The sequence below is a fragment of the Artemia sp. Qi Xiang Cuo genome, chromosome 13, assembly GCF_049724085.1.
Source record: "Artemia sp. Qi Xiang Cuo chromosome 13, ASM4972408v1, whole genome shotgun sequence".
NCBI classification, from domain to species: domain Eukaryota; kingdom Metazoa; phylum Arthropoda; class Branchiopoda; order Anostraca; family Artemiidae; genus Artemia; species Artemia sp. Qi Xiang Cuo.
In genome coordinates this window covers 58,329,117-58,347,484 of record NC_142806.1, presented here as the reverse complement: position 1 = coordinate 58,347,484, position 18,368 = coordinate 58,329,117, and the positions used below count along the sequence as shown (strand labels likewise).

General features: G+C 35.8%; 2 protein-coding genes across 4 annotated transcripts in view; both read left to right on the top strand.

The window, feature by feature from the left end:
- The window catches only part of LOC148945473 (mediator of RNA polymerase II transcription subunit 17-like), a 32,964-nt gene extending 16,162 nt beyond the window's left edge, over positions 1-16,802 (top strand). For both annotated transcript variants that reach the window (XM_089098823.1, XM_089098822.1), the window contains exon 2: positions 14,531-16,802. In XM_089098823.1, coding sequence (XP_088954949.1) covers positions 14,541-16,523 — 1,983 coding nt within the window. In that variant the 5' untranslated portion in view covers positions 14,531-14,540 and the 3' untranslated portion in view covers positions 16,524-16,802. The remainder of the gene's footprint in view (positions 1-14,530) is intronic.
- Positions 1-18,368, top strand: part of LOC148945472 (transmembrane protein 70 homolog, mitochondrial) — a 68,643-nt gene that overhangs the window by 16,171 nt on the left and 34,104 nt on the right. The gene's annotated exons all lie outside the window — the stretch shown is intronic.

Below are 18,368 nucleotides of genomic sequence, written 5' to 3'. Positions count from 1 at the left end.
TTTAAAGAGGGAGAAAACATCCCCTAAAAGTGAAAGAATTTTAATGAAAATCCCACCGTCAGATTCAGCGTATCACAAAACCCTGTTACATAGGCTTTCAAGCTCATATCTGCAAAAATCTGCAACTATATCTGCAACGTATTTTTTGCCAGAAGAAAAATATACGAATATAGAAGTTCGTTGCGCAAGTTAATTTGTAAATTACGTCAGAACCAAATTTAGAGACAGTCATTTAGCAAAAGAAGAGAAATTTTTTTTGCAAATTTTGTTTACTTATTCAATGACGGTGAGTCAAAATAAAAAATGTATTAACTAAAAAACGATCAGAAATTAAATAAAAAAAACAAGTTTTTTAATCTGAAAGGAAGGAGCGACATCAAAACATAAAGCGAACAGAAATTATTCTGCATATGGAAGGGGCTGTCCCCTCCTCAAAGCCTCGCTCTTTACGCTAAAGTTTGACTGTCTCACAACTTTATTTTTTAAAACAATAAAAAACTTTAGCGTAAAGAGCGAGGCGTTGAGGAGGGGACAGCCCCTTTCATATACGGAATAATTTCTGTTCGTTTCAAATTTTAATGTCGCTCCTTACTCGCAGTTTAAAAAACTTGTTATTTTTATTTAATCTGAAATTAAAGTGACCATTGCTGAATTAGCTTCAGTATGCAATTCATCCTCAGTAGACACTTTTCTTTCAAAACGCTTTTTTAAACTGGTAGTTGGTATGGGTTCACTCTTGCTAGGGTTGTGGCTGTGGTTCACTCTTTACTAGGTTGCAGCTGACACCGCTGATACTCTTATAGGACATTGTCCAATATCCTTCAGGCCCTCAAGATTGACTTTCCTTTGCTTCCTTCAGATTTGAACTCTGGAGCTGTGTTGGGATTAGCAGGAATATTCGACACGTACCATTTTTCCACACCAGCCACAAAACTCAATTCCTCCTAGAATTATTTAAACTAAATACTTACCCCCGCCTCTCACAGAAAGTTCAGAAAGACCCAATAGCCTTATTTATAGTCGAATGTTTACCCGAATATTTAACACGTACCATTTTTCCGTACCACCCACAAAACTCAATTCCTCCTAGAATTATTTAAACTAAATAGTTACCCCTACCCTAGAAAGTTTGGAAAAACACGATAGCCTTATTTATAGTGAAGTGTTTCTTAGTAGTATGTTTAACCGAATATTTAACAAGTACCATTTTTCCATACCATCAATAAAACTCAATTCCTCCTAGAATTATTTAAACTAAATAGTTACCCCCGACCTAGAAAGTTCAGAAAAACACAATAACCTTATTTATAGTGAAGCGTTTCTTAGTCGTATGTTTACCTGAATATTCAACACGTACCATTTTTCCACACCAGCCACAAAACTCAATTCCTCCTAGAATTATTTAAACTAAACACTTACTCCCGCCTCTCACAGAAAGTTCAGAAAGACACAATAGCCTTATTTATAGTCGTATGTTTACCCGAATATTTAACATGTACCATTTTTCCATACCATCCATAAAACTCAATTCGTCCTAGAATTATTTAAACTAAATAGTTACCCCGCCCTAGAAAATTCAGAAAAACACAATGGCCTTATTTATAGTGAAGAGTTTCTTAGTCGTAAGTTTACCCAAATATTCAACACGTCCCATTTTTCCACACCAGCCACAAAACTCAATTCCTCCTAGAATTATTTAAACTAAATACTTACCCTCGCCTCTCACAGAAAGTTCCGAAAGACACAATAGCCTTATTTATAGTCGAATGTTTACCCGAATTTTTAACATGTACCATTTTTCCGTACCACCCACAAAAATCAATTCCTCCTAGAATTATTTAAACTAAATACTTACCCCCGCCCTCGAAAGTTCAGAAAAACACAATAGCCTTATGTATAGTGAAGTGTTTCTTAGTCGTATGTTTACCCGAATATTCAACACGTACCATTTTTCCACACCAGCCACGAAACTCAATTCCTCCTAGAATTATTTAAACTAAATACTTACCCCCGCCTCTCACAGAAAGTTCAGAAAGAAACAATAGCCTTATTTATAGTGGAATGTTTACGCGAATATTTAACACGTACCATTTTTCCGTACCACCCACAAAAATCAATTCCTCCTAGAATTATTTAAAATTAATACTTACCCCGCCCTAGAAAGTTCGGAAAAACACGATAGCCCTATTTATAGTGAAGCGTTTCTTAGTCGTATGTTTACCCGAATATTTAACAAGTACCATTTTTCCATACCATCCATAAAACTCAATTCCTCCTAGAATTATTTAAAATAAATACTTACCCCCGCCCTAGAAAGTTCAGAAAAACACAATAGCCTTATTTATAGTGAAGCGTTTCTTAGTCATATGTGTACCTGAATATTTAACACGTACCATTTTTCCAGACCAGCCTGGAAAATCACGTCCTCCTATAATTATTTAAACTAAATACTTACCCCCGCCTCTCACAGAAAGTTCAGATAGACACAATAGCCTTATTTATAGTCGTATGTTTACCCAAATATTTAACAAGTACCATTTTTCCACATCAGCCACAATAATTAATTCCTCCTAGAATTAATTAAACTACATCGTTATCCCCGCCCTAGAAAGATCGGAAAAACACAATAGCCTTGGTTGTAGTGACTATTTTCTTTTTTGAATTTTTATCTGAATCCTCAAAAAGTACCATTTTTCCACAGCACCTACAAAACTCAATTGCTCCTCGACTTATTTAAACTAAATACTTACCCTCGCCTCTCACAGAAAGTTCAGAAGGACACAATAGCCTTATTTATAGTCGAATGTTTACCCGAATATTTAACATGTACCATTTTTCTGTACCACCCACAAAAATCAATTCCTCATAGAATTATTTAAACTAAATACTTTCGCCCGCCCTAGAAAGTTCAGAAAAACACAATAGCCTTATGTATAGTGAAGTGTTTCTTAGTCGTATGTTTACCCAAATATTCAACACGTACCATTTTTCCACTCCATCCACGAAACTCAATTCCTCCTAGAATTATTTAAACTAAATACTTACCCCCACCTCTCACAGAAAGTTCAGAAACAAACAATAGCCTTATTTATAGTTGAATGTTTACCCGAATATTTAACACGCACCATTTTTCCGTACCACCCACAAAAATCAATTCCTCCTAGAATTATTTAAAATTAATACTTACCCCGCCCTAGAAAGTTCGGAAAAACACGATAGCCATATTTATAGTGAAGCGTTTCTTAGTCGTATGTTTACCCGAATATTTAACAAGTACCATATTTCCATACCATCCATAAAACTCAATTCCTCCTAGAATTATTTACACTAAATAGTTACCTTCGCCCAAGAAAGTTCAGAAAAACACAATAGCCTTATTTATAGTGAAGCGTTTCTTAGTCGTATGTTTACCCGAATATTTAACATGTACCATTTTTCAACACCATCCACAAAACTCAATTCCTCCTAGAATTATTTAAACTAAATACTTACCCCCGCCTCTCACCGAAAGTTCAGAAAGACACAATAGCCTTATTTATAGTCGAATGTTTACCCGAATTTTTAACATGTACCATTTTTCCATACCATCCATAAAACTCAATTCCTCCTAGAACTATTTAAACTAAATAGTTACCCCCGCCTCCCTCAGAAAGTTCAGAAAAACACAACAGCCTTATCTATAGTGAAGCGTTTCTTAGTCGTATGTTTACCCGAATATTCAACACGTACCATTTTTCCACACCAGCCATAAAACTCAATTCCTCCTAGTATTATTTAAACTAAATACTTACCCCCCCCTCTCACAGAAAGACACAATAACCTTATTTATAGTCGTATGTTTACCCGAATATTTAACATATACCATTTTTCCATACCATCCATAAAACTCAATTCCTCCTAGAATTATTTAAACTAAATACTTTTCATGTTAAAAATTATCCAATCACTAATTACCCTTTTTTTGCAAATGTCAATCAAAGAATTCTGATTGGAGCGTCCAATTTTTTAAATAACAAAGCCTACACACATGTACACACTGTGCTTTCAAAAACCCATCTAAAGAAGACAAGGAAACGTAATCTCCTCAAAACATAATTTTATTGGCAACTTGAACGTCAAACTGTGTGAGATAGTACTCACTCTATTTGAAGAGGTGTATACGTCCCGTATAAGTATTACCTATATGCATGGGGATACTCACTCTCTTTGAAAAGGTGTATACGTCCCGTAGAAGTATTACCTATATGCATGGGGCTACTCACTCTCTTTGAAAAGGTGTATACGTCCCGTAGAAATGTTTACCTATATGTCCCATAGAAGTATAAGGTACTACTCTACTGAAGAGGGGGTCGACCTATGTTGGTACCCCTTAATTACGCTATTGCATATGCTGATCATAATTGTTTTAATGATCAAAATTTCATCAGTTGACATAATTCTCTATTTCATTCCCGAGTAATCTCGAGTTAAAAAAACGCACAAAATGTATATATCTGTAAAACTCGGACGGGGGAAATTTAGGGGACACGGGTCCAAAGGCAACTTTCTATTAAAATGTTTATGTGTAGCATGTGATTTATATAGGCTATTTACATGATTTGGGGTCATTGCCAAATGGGAATTGGGTTTTACTTGGAGGGGCATTATTTTTTTTGATTCCACTGACCAAAATGACTGTTTGAATGTTGACCCGAGGCCGTTGGGTGTTACAGGGATGTGATTGATACTTTAAAAGCGCTCGAGGTTACCTTCTGATTGGTTTTGGCCATTGAAAAAACAGTTCCATTTGAGTAAGCTTCCCCTTAAATTTCCGTAAGCGTCTTTTCTGTATGATGAGCCCAAAACAAATACGAAAGATGTATTGCTCTTTACTATGTCTACGCTGTTCTATTGACCAGGACTTGTAGCTGGGGGGAATTGAGTTTCAGTCGTGGATGCCAAGGTTCACTTTGGTACTTCAAAATCTTTTAACCCCAGGACACTTTACAGTCTAAAAAGGCCATTTTTTGAAGTTACTTAGAAAAAAATTCTCCACAAAATAAGTTTTTCAAAGAAAAGTTATGAACTCTATAAAACCAAAAATGAGCAAAAATAAAATCAAATAATCTACCAAGCGTGAAACTACCACAAATCAAGATCGATGAATAAATGAAACCCAAAACGAACAGAAATTACAATAAATAACCGAGTCAAACTCAAAACGAGCAGAAATTAACATAAGTTGGGCGCAAAACCCCTATGCCTTCCCAAGGCCAGAACAAAATTTGCACTTATTAATAATATTAACACTTTGATTACTAAAAATCAATGTATGTATATTAAACTGACAATCCACATTCATTTGTATTTTTTTCAGTAAAGTGCAAATTATACTCTGGCCTTGGGAAGGCATAGGGGTTTTGAGCTCTACTCATGTTAATTTCTGCTCGTTTTGAGTTTGACTCGGTTATTTATGTTAATTTCTGTTCGTTTTGGGTTTCATTTATTTATCAATGCTAATTTGTGGTAGTTTCAAGCTTGGTAGATTATTTGATTTTATTTTTGCTAATTTTTGTTTTAATGGAGTTCTTTACTTTTCTTTACTAACCAAATTCTGGTTAATTCTCATGGCTGCTCTTTTCTTGCAAAAAAATATACTTGTGATTTTCTGGTTTGTAGTTTCTTATTAATAAAGATTTTCCTCTCGTTTCAATTGAACGTTCATTTTCTTTGCTTTCTTGAAAACGGCCAAACTTTCCAAAAACTTAAACTTGATGGAACATGGGACTAAATGTTAGTTAGAACGAGAGGTCTTGGACTTGACCTTGGACTTGAACGAGAGGTCTTGGACAATTAGTTAGAACGAGAGGTCTTGGACTTGATTTCGAATAAAGCCGAGCCAGCAGTTCTCTGTAGGGACCCTAAAGGTGTCCCTTTTTTGTTCATTTAGACCCCATTAGATTCCCAACGTAGGGTGCAGGCCCCCATTTTGCATGTGAATGATGTTACATCATATGCATTTAAAGAGGAAAACACATAGTTGATAATATTGCAATGACGTCATATATTGTATAAAACGTTTTGTATTCGGACAATATTTTTTATTTGTATAGAATATGCCTAGAGGACGACCCGAAAAAAAGATACCTAGTTGTTGGCCTTTTAAGCTTCCTTCAGGGGAATATACGTAAATTTTTGGATAACAAAATTTAAAATCACGAGGGGGCATTAGGATTTTAAAATGCCTAGGTGAGATATGACCCAAAATCAGGTGGGAACCACTGATGTAGCCGCTGTGGTACCAAATGTATTGGTAACCCTGGTCTCGGATATCCCTGGTAATCACCAGTGGACGAGCCTTAGATGTATTTCAACATAGTTCAAAAGAAGGTATATTCACAGCATCACTTCTTTATATATTCACTCTAATGTTTGTTTCCTATACATTCTTGTCCAGAAAGAAAAGTTGAAATCAAGATATTTAAATGAAGCACGTAATGTTCTCTGAGAGGTAATTAACAACTTGTAATTGTCTAAATTTATGCAAAAACGGTTTCTGGAAACGAACCCGTCCGTAGGCTTTTTGAAGCTCTCATAGTAGTATCATTTCCGTGTTGTATTTTAATGAAGCTTGATAATTGTATTCATTCTGAATAAGTCAGAAATTCACTTTCCAATCTCTATTTAACAACATGAAATCAGTGTGTTTTTTTCACCTGTCATTGGAGTATTTCCTCATTGCATTTTGATAAGATGTGGTTATTTAATATTTTGTTGCTTCTGTACAGCCCAAACATTGATCGTCAATCCCAAAGATTATAGGTAACTTATAACAATGGGAACTGGTGCTAGTATCCTCAAAAAAAAACTATCAGCACCATCTAGCGTATGGCGACACTTGACATTTTTCATGCTCTGTAATAATTTTTCAGTCAGGAATTCAGATCAGATATTTATTACTACCCTAATTTTATCAAATAAAATTATAATATTCATAATTCTTATTATCACACTTAAAAGTGCCAAGTGTCACCCAATGCTAGATGGCGTTGATGTTTTTTTTTTTTTTGCCGATACTGGCACCAGTTCCCACCCTTATAAGTTACCTATACTCTTTGATCCATCATATAACGACCTTTTTTTTAGTGTCGTAAAAATAGTCCCACTTTCGATTTTGACAGATCTTTTTCTTTTCCTTCTCCTTATTCCTTCAGACCTTCTTTTTTCTTCTCCTTATTCCTTCTGTCAGATCATTAAGGATAGTATCATCAACGTAATAAAATTCTGGCGCCTGTGCTTTTTAATATAGTTTCTAATTCTGTTATTACTAACTAGAAATATACTGACAATAATAATGACTTATCTGCCAAAAGCTCATTGGCTACATGGCAACAATAATAAATATATATATATATATATATATATAAATATATATATATATATATATATATATATATATATATATATATATATATATATATATAATATATATATATATATATATATATATATATATATATATATATATATATATATATATATATATATATATATATATATATATATATATATATATATATATATTAATAACACGAACAACAAAATAACGGATGATAATAAACTCAAAGAACACATCATACCAGACATATGGCAACATTTTTGATTTGAAGGTGATTTTGGAATGAAAACTGTAATATAGGCTTATCTCAATAGTAAGAGTTTATTGTAGAAACAGATATTCTTAATTTCAAAAAAAACTTGATACTCTTCAAAAACGGCGTCCGTTCGAAAATTGCAGCATCGGAATCACTTTGGTCGACAACTCTGAATTGGAGGTTCCAAGCCTCTTTTTGAAAAATGGGAAATCACTTTTTGGCATGGGTAGCAGTGACGTGTTTGCTAGGGCTAGCAGACTACCGTAAGATTTAGAAAGATGTTTAGCGGGCTATTTGAAAGCCTGTGATCATATCTATTAATAAAAAAAATTTTCTTCATAAAAAAAATTCTAAAAAAATTTTTCTTAATAAAGCATTCATAAAGTGCCATATAGCACTTTTTGGCACCGTTTCTTGGGCTGAAAGGCTGGGGAGCATAACAAGGCCGCTGATAAAATATCCATAGTTGAAAACTCTTACCGGGAGGCTTACAATCCCCCTCTTCCTCTTTTATAATCCCCATGCCAGCCAGGGGCGTCGTTTGGGGGTGGCACGGGGGGCAGCTGCCCCCCCCCCAATAATGTGGAGAGAAAAAAATATTATACATCCCATGCCCTTTGAATATCCAGATATGAACACCTCTTCCCTCCCCCCATTAAAAATGCTGAAGATTCGCCCCTGATCTCAGTGCCCTAGTAAATCGAATCTTAAAAACGCACTCTAAAAAAAGTTTCCCAATGCAATAAAAGAAGAAAAAATCAAGTTTGAATCAGAAATGGAAAATCTTATTTATGTTTATATTGACAGAAAAAGTTAGTTACAAAATACATTTTTGGGGCATTTTGGGAAAGAACTTGAAACTCTGATGTGTTTATTTCTTTTTTTTTTCTTTTTTTTCTCCAGTACTAGTGGGGCACAAACAAACATTGTAGATAGCTAATGCTTACATAAACGTGCTTGATATAAATTTGTCTTGACAACGCCATCGTACAGTGGCAAATGGCACCAAAAATAGGACTTTATTTTATCGTTTCTGGAATGGATAGACTTGGAAGTATCAGCAGTGTGCCATTGGAACCTCAATGCACATTAATTTTTAATCTGATACTTGCAGCATCGTCTTTAATCCTCCTCACATTCCCTTCAGTAAGCTAAAAAAAAAAAAAAGTATTTAAAAAACTGCCCGGTGAAAAAAGCTTTTCACTCGTATTCAAAGCTCATTCAGCTGATTTCAATGTCGCTCTTTATTTGCATCTGAAAAATTGTTGGTTGTTATTTCTGTTCGTTTTAATACCATATCCAAGGTTATCCTAAATACGAGGGGGCTAACCTTATCTGGAACGATGACTATATTTGATTTTAAGTTTTTGCATGATGATGAAGCGAGATAAAAATCTCGTTTTATCCCCTCGGCAACTGTACTATACGTTTCGTCCTATATTATATTAAAAAAAAGTTTTTTCAACTGAAAGTAAGGAGCAGCATTAAAACTTAAAACGAACAGAAATTATTCCGTTTATAAGGAAGGCTGCCCCTTCCTCAATTCGTCGGTCTTCACGCTCAAGTTTTAATGTTGCTCCTTAATTTCAGTGGAAAAACTACTTTGTTTTTCGAGAAAAATACCAGAAAACTACAAAAACTACTTTGAAAAACTGCCCCCCTTCCTTTTGGAAAATACCTACCGTGAAGAAATTCTCCATGGAAAGTCCTCCCGTGTAAATCCCCTGGACAAATCCATCCTCGCTGAATATTCCACTGGAAAATTTCCTGCGGACAATTCCACCTGAAAAATTGTCCTTAGCATATTTTCATTTGAAAAAAATTTGTTTTTTACTAAGTTTATGATCGTTTTTCAAATAATGCCGGACTCCCCCCCCCCTCCGACCGTGGAAATTTTTTCCCGGAAATCCTCCCCCACCCCAATGGAAAGTTTCATCCGTGAAAAAACCCCTCATGAATAATTTTTGTCGCGGAAAAGTCTCCCCCCCCCTGCTCCACGGAAAAATCACCAGAAAATTCCAACCCTGCTGAAAATTCTCCTCGGATAATTCCCCCGAAACATCTCCACATGTAAAATTGAGTCGCCAAAGAGAAAGTAAGATAAATAAAGATAATGAATTTCGTACCGGAATTCTGGCAAATCCCCCCTTCCCCTTGTGAAATTTCTCCTGGAAAGTTCGTCCCTGGAAACTTTCCTCCCACGGAGAATAATCTCCGTGGAGAATCTCCTCCCCCCTCGAAAAATGTCTGAATACTTACCAATAACAAATACCATATGTACAAAATGGAATTTTTTTTAACATACAGTCCTTTCCTCAGGGTCATATTGGCCCTTTGGACTATGCTGAACAAAATGGCTATGTAAAAAATTATGCAAGTGTTCATATGCTAATAGCCTCTGAAGAGCAACATAAAATTAATACATATTGTGTATTTAGTAGGAGTATAAATAGTAGGCGCGCTTTTAAGTATAAATGGTTGGTGCCCTGGATTTGGAATCCTTAGTTTGAAGGGTTTGGGTTCGATTACTGGCGTGGTCGGTTTTATGGTTTGAGACGGGGGTCACTGGCGTGACCCTATTAGCTCAGCCTGAGTTGACCCAGCTCTAAATAGGTACCAGGAAAAAATCGGAGAAGGTAAGCAGGAAGGGTGTGCGAAAGCACAGGATAGCTGACCACCAACCCCTCATTGCACTTCCTGGTTGAAAAGCCTTGAAATGGATATCAGCACTGCCGGTTTGGACTTTAAGGGTTTAGTGGCGTATCCTCTTTTTTTTTTTATATAAATAACAGGTTGTGTTGAACCAAATAGTGTTGAGACAAATATATGTCTAAACTTAGTTTTTGGTTTTTATTGGTAAGGGTTGGTTTTTACTAATTACAGGTAGCTGTTTCGCAGTGTTTGATTCGGCTTAACATGTTTGGGAGGCTGCACCTTTTCTACCCTTGATATAAGCATAACCCCTGTTTTTTAGTTTAGGTTTAACATTCGTATAACAGTGTTTCGGAAATCCCTGAAAGACTGCACTCTTTAAAATATTTAAGGGGGAATTGTTGTGAAATATAAAAAAGAATGTTCTATCATTTTTAACTTTGAACAGGTATTTTTTTTATATGGGATCCCCCCATCCTTTCCCCTTCTTTGAAGGTAAGCATCATGGTTGCAGTGATAGCTGCTACCTAGTAAAGAACGAACCCTGGCCCATAGTGAACACTATTTTTAAAAGGCTCTTTGAAAAAAAACTGTCTAGTGAGAAAAATTGTCATTTGCGGTTGTTTCAGGAATAGCATCTACTATTTTGATTAATTTTAATAGTAAAATGTTATTGCGAATACAAATTTATAGGAATTTTGAAAAAGAGCCTTAAGTCCCGTTAAAAGGGTATTGAATCGAAATGAAATGTACACTATTAGAATCTCCAGCTGCAAAATTGTAGCCCCCCCCCACCTTAATCAACAATGAAAGTTTTTGCATAATAAGTACTGATTGCATAGTAAGCCTTTTTTTACTTTCGCCGCTAGTGGGGCACTGAAACTTCATAGAGAGCCATTTAAGGACTTATTTGAAAGGTGTTCTTTTTATATTCATGTGTTTTTTATTTTGTCTTGATAGCGCCATCATAAAGTTCGGTACGGCACCCAGAATTGCACTTTAGTTGCCATTTCTGGAGTGGAAAGACTGTAAAGCATGAAAAGGGTACCATCATAATCTTTATGGTCATAAATCCTGAACCTTAGGCTAGATTTGAAATCTCCCATTTTGTATAGCCTCCCCCCTAGTCCCCTTAATAAATTTCTTAAATTGTCTGCTGACTAACACAACTAGGCTAATTCTAGTGGCTAGACTAGTGGCGCCAATCAGCAAATATTTATGGGGGTTTCAAATTTATATAGAGGGGGTATTTGTTTTCAATGGAAATACCAAAAGGGGGTGTTTCTCAATGAGAATCTCCAAGAGCGGTATTTTTCAAAGTCTAGGCGGGAGAAAAAAAAATTAGGGAACACAGACCCCCTTGCCTCCCCGCTGACTCCACTGGAACTAGCAGGCAACTGTAACATCATAGAAACATGTTTACAGGCTCAATTCAGGAATTCCTCAATTCCTCATAAGAATTCTATATCCAGTATGCAAAGTTCCTCCTCTGACGTGTAACAAGAAAAATACCACTATCTATCAAGGGCGGATCCAGGATTTTTTTTTCGGGGGGGGAGGTTACTAATTTTTGACTTTTTCGGGGGGGATTTTACTAATTTTTGACTCAGTTTTCGACTAATTATACTGATTTTTACCTAGGTTTTACTAATTTTCGACTCAGTCAAAAATTTCGGGGGGGGGGGGGTTAAAACCGGGTAACTCAATTCAAAGCTCTTGATTATATCAACTTTTTTTTGTATTTTGTATATTTATAAAAAGCTTAAAAAATTCACATCGAGTGGTAATAGAACTTTGAGTTCTAGTTTATCTTATTGTCATAAAGCTCTAGTAGGTAAGTGATTGAGAACAACAAAATTATAGAACGAACTCTGTCAAACATGACATGTTAGTTCACTGGTTAGGACACATCGTTGAGGATGTGGTACCTCGGGTTGGAACTTTGAATAAGACACACTTTTTGAAATAGATGTTCTCTTTCTTGCGCCCAATTAGTGGCGAAGAAGAAAAAGAAAATGCTTCAGTGCTTCCATGTAAAATGGCATTTTCCTTGTTGTTTGAGGGGGGGGTATACTTCTTTTGTATAGGGTTATCAACAAAGATAATTTGAACGGTGCAATTTTTGTTTCTAACGATCATTTCTCTTAAAATGTTAAAGTACGAGAAGCAAACTAATGAAAGTATTGTTTTTGTGAGGTCAAAATTCTTTGCAGCATTGCGGCAAATAATTTACATCAATGATAATACGAATTTCCGTTAGTTATATATCAACTGCACATCTTAAATTCTATTAATCCCCTACAGGTTTCTGAAATCTGTATATTTTTTATATAGGATAATATTTCATAAATAGTTAAATATATTTTCTGCAGCTCCTCAAAGATGCCAAGGATAGATGCCCCATGGACTGCCTATGTGGCAAAATTACGGATTTTTGTAAGGGAAAGTTTAAGAGAGATGTGAAGTAAAAACTGGATTTAATGTCCTATTATAGAAAAAAAAAACTCTTGTTGACTTGTATACTTTCTTTGCCCAGGTTGTACAAAAATCTTTCCATTGAAAGTAAAGAGCGAAGTTGAAACTTAAAGCGAACACAAATTACTACTTCGCAGTTTGTATAATATGTTTTTGAAAAACTGTTTCAAATAAACTGGCTCGTGATATTTCCCTCTACTTTTAGAATTAAAAAAAAACTAGTGCTTTACTGAAAACTAACCTTCCTTGATTTTTTAAAGAGAATTAATGTTGTGTGGTAAAATCTTTTGATTTCATGACCGGTAAAAGAGGTTTATAAATTGTAGGTTTGACAATTGAAAGGCTTGTAAATTAGTTTTTTATTTTCCACAGGCTACCTAACAGTTTTTTCGCTTTTAATCGGGTTTTATTGTGCCAGTTTTTTGTTTTCAGTAAAGTGTTAATTTTTCAAAATTCTACAAATATAAGGAAATGTCAGGAGCTAGTTTATTTTGTAACAGTTTTTCGAAAATAAGCTGTTTAAATTCCGAAGCAGTAATCGTTGTCAGTTTTGAGTTTCATCTTTGATCTTTTCTTTCGTCAAGAATTTTTTTTTTAATTATGTTTTATGTTAGACGTAAAATAGTTGTGCAATAAAAGGAGACCTGTAACCACGCAGCACCCATCCTACAGGCTTAGTCAAAAGTATTCCTAAAAATAAACATTTTCAAAGCTAATGACCCCTCCTCCGGCTCCGAATGCTCAATAAAATTTACAACTTTTGGGTCTAAAAATAAAGTCTTTGGGATTTTAGGCACCTTTCCCCCTACTCACGTTAATCCTCCTCGCTAATAGCTGATACACTACCATACAACACCGTAAGTAAGCTTTATGAAGCCTCAAATGAATAAATTCAGCTGAATGAAGCTAAAAATCACTATAAAAAGTCGATATATTAACCGTTTATTTTGCATAGACTGCACGTAGCTTTTGGAACAAATGCGCCATCATGTGTAATTATGACCTCTGTACCTGGGAAGCTGAATATCTAATTTTGCAATAATTCTTAATCAGTTGGCTATCTGATAATTTCGCTTGTTGAATTTTAGTCTTCTACGGGCCAAATATTATTGTTCTTCGCCACAAATTTGTAGAAAATGCCACTTTGTTGTTGCACAATCTCTTTTGGTGCTTAAAATGGGCACTATAACTTATACTGGTTCGATATAATTGCCTTTGAAAAAAAATAATCACGAAAACAACAAATTAAAACGTGTCTGTAAGCAACCTTCTCAAAAAAAAAGAAAGATTTCTTTTTAGATAGGGATTTGGATTATCTGTAATAAGGCTCTCTGATATCCTGAATTTGATGGTGTAATTCTAATCAAGACCAATCTCCTTTTTGGCAATGCTCCACTCTGGTTTCTAAATATAGGACAAATTTTTCAGGCTCATAATTTCAACCGAGTGATTTTAAAAAGGGTGCATTTTATTCATTTAGAATCACACAAAGTAGCCAATTCTTATGTAAAGGAGCAAAATTTAATTTTTTAGAGTTTCGGTTACTGTTACCGTGAGTCGCACCTTACATGCAATTCGTTACCCCAAGGTGTATGAACAATTTGTGTTATTGTTCCAAAAAAAAACACGAGCAACTTTACCTGTTGTGGTACTACTTGATGTTTGAGCAAAATCTATTTGGTATGTTGTGTAGGTTAATTTTTTCTTCGCTTTCAGCAATAATATCCTCTATTATTTTGCAAAAACTAAAATCTGGATATTCATTTCAGTCGGCTTCAAATGGATGAAAATGTTTCGTCCGTCAATGTTCACGTTGAAGTTCCATCAGAGTATACGATTCAGGAGATCACATTTGCTGGTGAAGAAATCTATCAAGCCCCACCAAGTCTGTCTGAGACTCTAGCTAAACTTGCGTCAAAAGTTGACTGGTCCGTAGCTGCCGAAACAGCTGAAAAAGCAGAGGATGAAGAAGATAGTCAGCCAGCGCTTCCTCTACTACCATCTCATCATTGGGACTCAGTAAAGGCAAAAATAAACGCGTCTTTGGCCGAGATTTCAGTTCTACATGATGTGCTGCAAATTGCTAAGCAAAAAAGATATTTGGTATTTGACCCTGTGCAGCAGGAATCTACAGAAAATAGACCATATGCCCAGCTCTTAGCTAAGAAGCGTGGCCTCACTGCAGCCTCTACATTGCTTATAAATGGAGCCGAAAGATTGAGAGTTCGTGAATCTGTCCGAGAAACAGGATCTCAACAACAATTTCACGCTGATTTGGCAAAGCTGCGTCTCCACTGGAGGCTGAAAAAGTTAAGTAGCATAAGTGCTATCGGGGCTGCCGCAAAAGCCTCTATCCTTGGAGATTTAAGCTATAAATCAGTTGGATCTCGCGTTCGGCAGATTGGAACATTTGAAGTTGCTAAAGCTGAGGAAGGAGGGGGTGAATCTATCAACTTCGTTCAAAACGGAACTTTTGAAGTATCCTCTCTTCGAATAACTATCCCAGTTGAATTAAGGGGACATGCTTATGTACAAGTCACAATCCAGAAAGACCAAGATAGTTTGAATGTAGTTCAGTTGACCTCTTCAGGTGGTAGAAGAATTGGAATGAGTAACCTGCCACCCACAGCAGATCACCCCTGGCAGAGAATTTTAGAAGCCGCACAGAATGTCTTATTTTGCAAAGAGCTATTTGCCCGGCTAGCCAGGGAAGCAGTTTTTCTGCAAGCTCAAGTCCCACCTTTTGTTGTCGAAAACAAGATTGTTGTATCTCTGTTTCCTGGTATTCATCTTGTTATTTCTCTTGTCCACAATACAGATGAATCTGCTGGTGATAGAACTAACATGATCCCGTCAATTGGTCGCGGAGAACATGATGTTATTCTCGAGCATAGTATGCATCAAGCTTTACTGCAAGCTCACCAAATGAATTTAGGTCCTCCTGCGCCGCATCCGAGTTCAGCACCAATGGGACCAGGGAAAAAGAGAAGAATAGCTGGACCAGCCGGAGCTGACATTCAATCAGTGCTTGATACGATTAAAGAAGAGGCTATTTTAGAGAAAATTGTTAAACAAGGTCAGCACATTGTGATGCGAACTCGTACAGCTTTTTTAATTGATAATCTTGCCAAAGATATGAAAGATCCTTGCATTTCATCCCACTGGAACATAATAAATAGCCCTATTTTGTCTACTGTAAAAATTAGCATTGCTACTCATGGTTATGACTCGCTTTGGCGGACGACCCTTGTTCTTCATGTGAGTGAGACTTCCATAAAATGTATTACTCGAGATGGCAAGCTTCACATGCTATCTTATGAGTCGCAAGAACTACGTGATTTGATTTTGGTACAAGTAGCCCAACACCATTTAACAGTAGCCCAGTGCTTAGCAAGGTTCTTAAGTTGGCAAGTTCTGGGTTCTACTCAGAACGTTGGTCATGGAACCCCAGAACCGTTGGCAAATCCACCTGCTTGTTTGCTAGAATCACCTTTTGGAAATAGGGTTCTAGCAGTTAAGTGTGGACCACAATCTGCTCAGCCGCAGGTATTCATTGCAAAATATCCATCGAATGATAATTATAAGTCATCATTTTCTGAAGACAGTTTTTGGACACTAGTAGAGACAAACTTTGAGGAAGTTAATCTGGACCAAGTAGACGGAAAGAATTTTATTCAAAAACTTGAATCCGTTATGGCAATGTTGACTCATACAGTGGAGAAAAAAGATGTGAAAAACGAGGAAAATGCTAATATTGAATAATGGCTGTTTTTTCTTCGTTTTATTTTTCTTAGTTAAATTTTAAATGTGCAGTCGACTTCTTCGCCAATTTAAAAATGCTTGTGTATATTAAGAAGCAAAGTTCTCTGAAGTTCATAGCTGTATTGAGCTCCTAGAAGAGTAGAATCATAAACAATCAATTCTGACTTCGGGCTCAGAGCTATTGTATAATGTTGATTTTGTGCATTTTTCTTTTTCTGTCTTTTTTTATAACAGAGGCAATTTGAGAATTTTTTTCTAATAAAATTCTTAAGGTCTTGATTTCCTAATACTGTTCTATGCATCAATTTTTTCCTTTTCCGTTCCATTAATCTTTCACAGCCGTGTCAATCGAAATGTTAACTGGACTATTCAGTTTTCCAGGCATTCTAAACTGTACTTCTTCTTGAAGCATTTTTTGGGTGTGGTGTTGTTCCGCCATTTTGTAGCCGAGTAACAATTTAGGCCTGCAAAAAGCTTTAAAAGAATTAATTGAAAAAAAAAATCTTACGGAAGTAAAGAGCGGAGCTGAAAAAAAACGAACAAAAATTATTGCTTCACAGATTACGGAAGCTATATCTGCAAAATTGGTTGAAACAAACTGGCTCATGACATTTTCCAATAACTGTAGAATTCTACATACTATCGGCTTACTGTAAGCATAAAGCCCGTTCCAGAAAAAAATAGGATATACCGCTTGGAGCAGAAAATTCTTGACTAGCCTGTACATAACAAAGACTAATTTATAAGTCCCTCAATAGTTAATGTCCATGATATCAATGACTTTTTATTATAAAATTACAATCAAACAGTTCGTGGTAACGAACTGTATGTAAGGAGCGACCCGGCTCAATGGTAACCGAAACTCTAGAAAACGGGTTTTTGATACCAATAGATATACCAATAGATACCAATAGATATATTTAGCGTATCAGAGAACTCTACTGTAGAGGTTTCAAGCACCTATCTGCAAAAAATGTGCAATTTTGTATTTTTTGCCAGAAGAAAGATCACGGATGCGTGTTTTTTTTTTTTTTTTTTTTTTTTTTTTTTTTTTTTCAGGGGTGATCGTATCGACCCAGTGGTTCTAGAATATGGTGTGAGGACTCATTAGAACGGAAAGTAAAAGTTTTAGTGCCCTTTTTAAGTGACCAAAAAATGGAGGGCAACTAGGCCCCCTCCCACGCTCATTTTTTCCCCAAAGTCACCTGATCAAAATTTTGAGATAGCCATTTTGTTCAGCATGGTTGAAAATATGATAATTATGTCTTTTAGGATGACTTAATCCCCCGAAGTCCCCGGGAGGAGGGCTGAAAGTTATGAACTTTACCCAATGTTAACATATAGTATTGGTTATTAGGAAGTATGCCGACGTTTTCAGGGGGGATTTTATGTGGTAGTAGGGAGGTGGATGGGTCAGGGGGAATGGGTGAAGAACGGGCTACGACGGACTTTTGCTTGGGAGACGGGACCTTGCTATGAAGGGGGCGCTGGATTTCTCTGCATTATTTAAAAAAAAGATCATAAATTAAATATATAAAAAAACAAGTTTTCCAACTGAAAATCAAGAGTAAAATCAAAACTTAAAACAAACAGAAAATATTACGTGTATGATTGTGTTCACCCTCTAGTCATTACCTCGCTCTCTAAGCCAAAGATTTTTTAGTGCTTTCGTAAGAGCTATTTATTCTAAATACCGGCCTTTGTGATTAAGAGGTCATTTTTAAAGAAATGGAACGAAATTCGAACTTTACCTTAAAGAGCGAGGTATTGACTAGGGGTCGAGCCCCCTAATATACGTATTAAAAATATATAAATATAGAAATTCGTTACGTAATTTAATTCGTA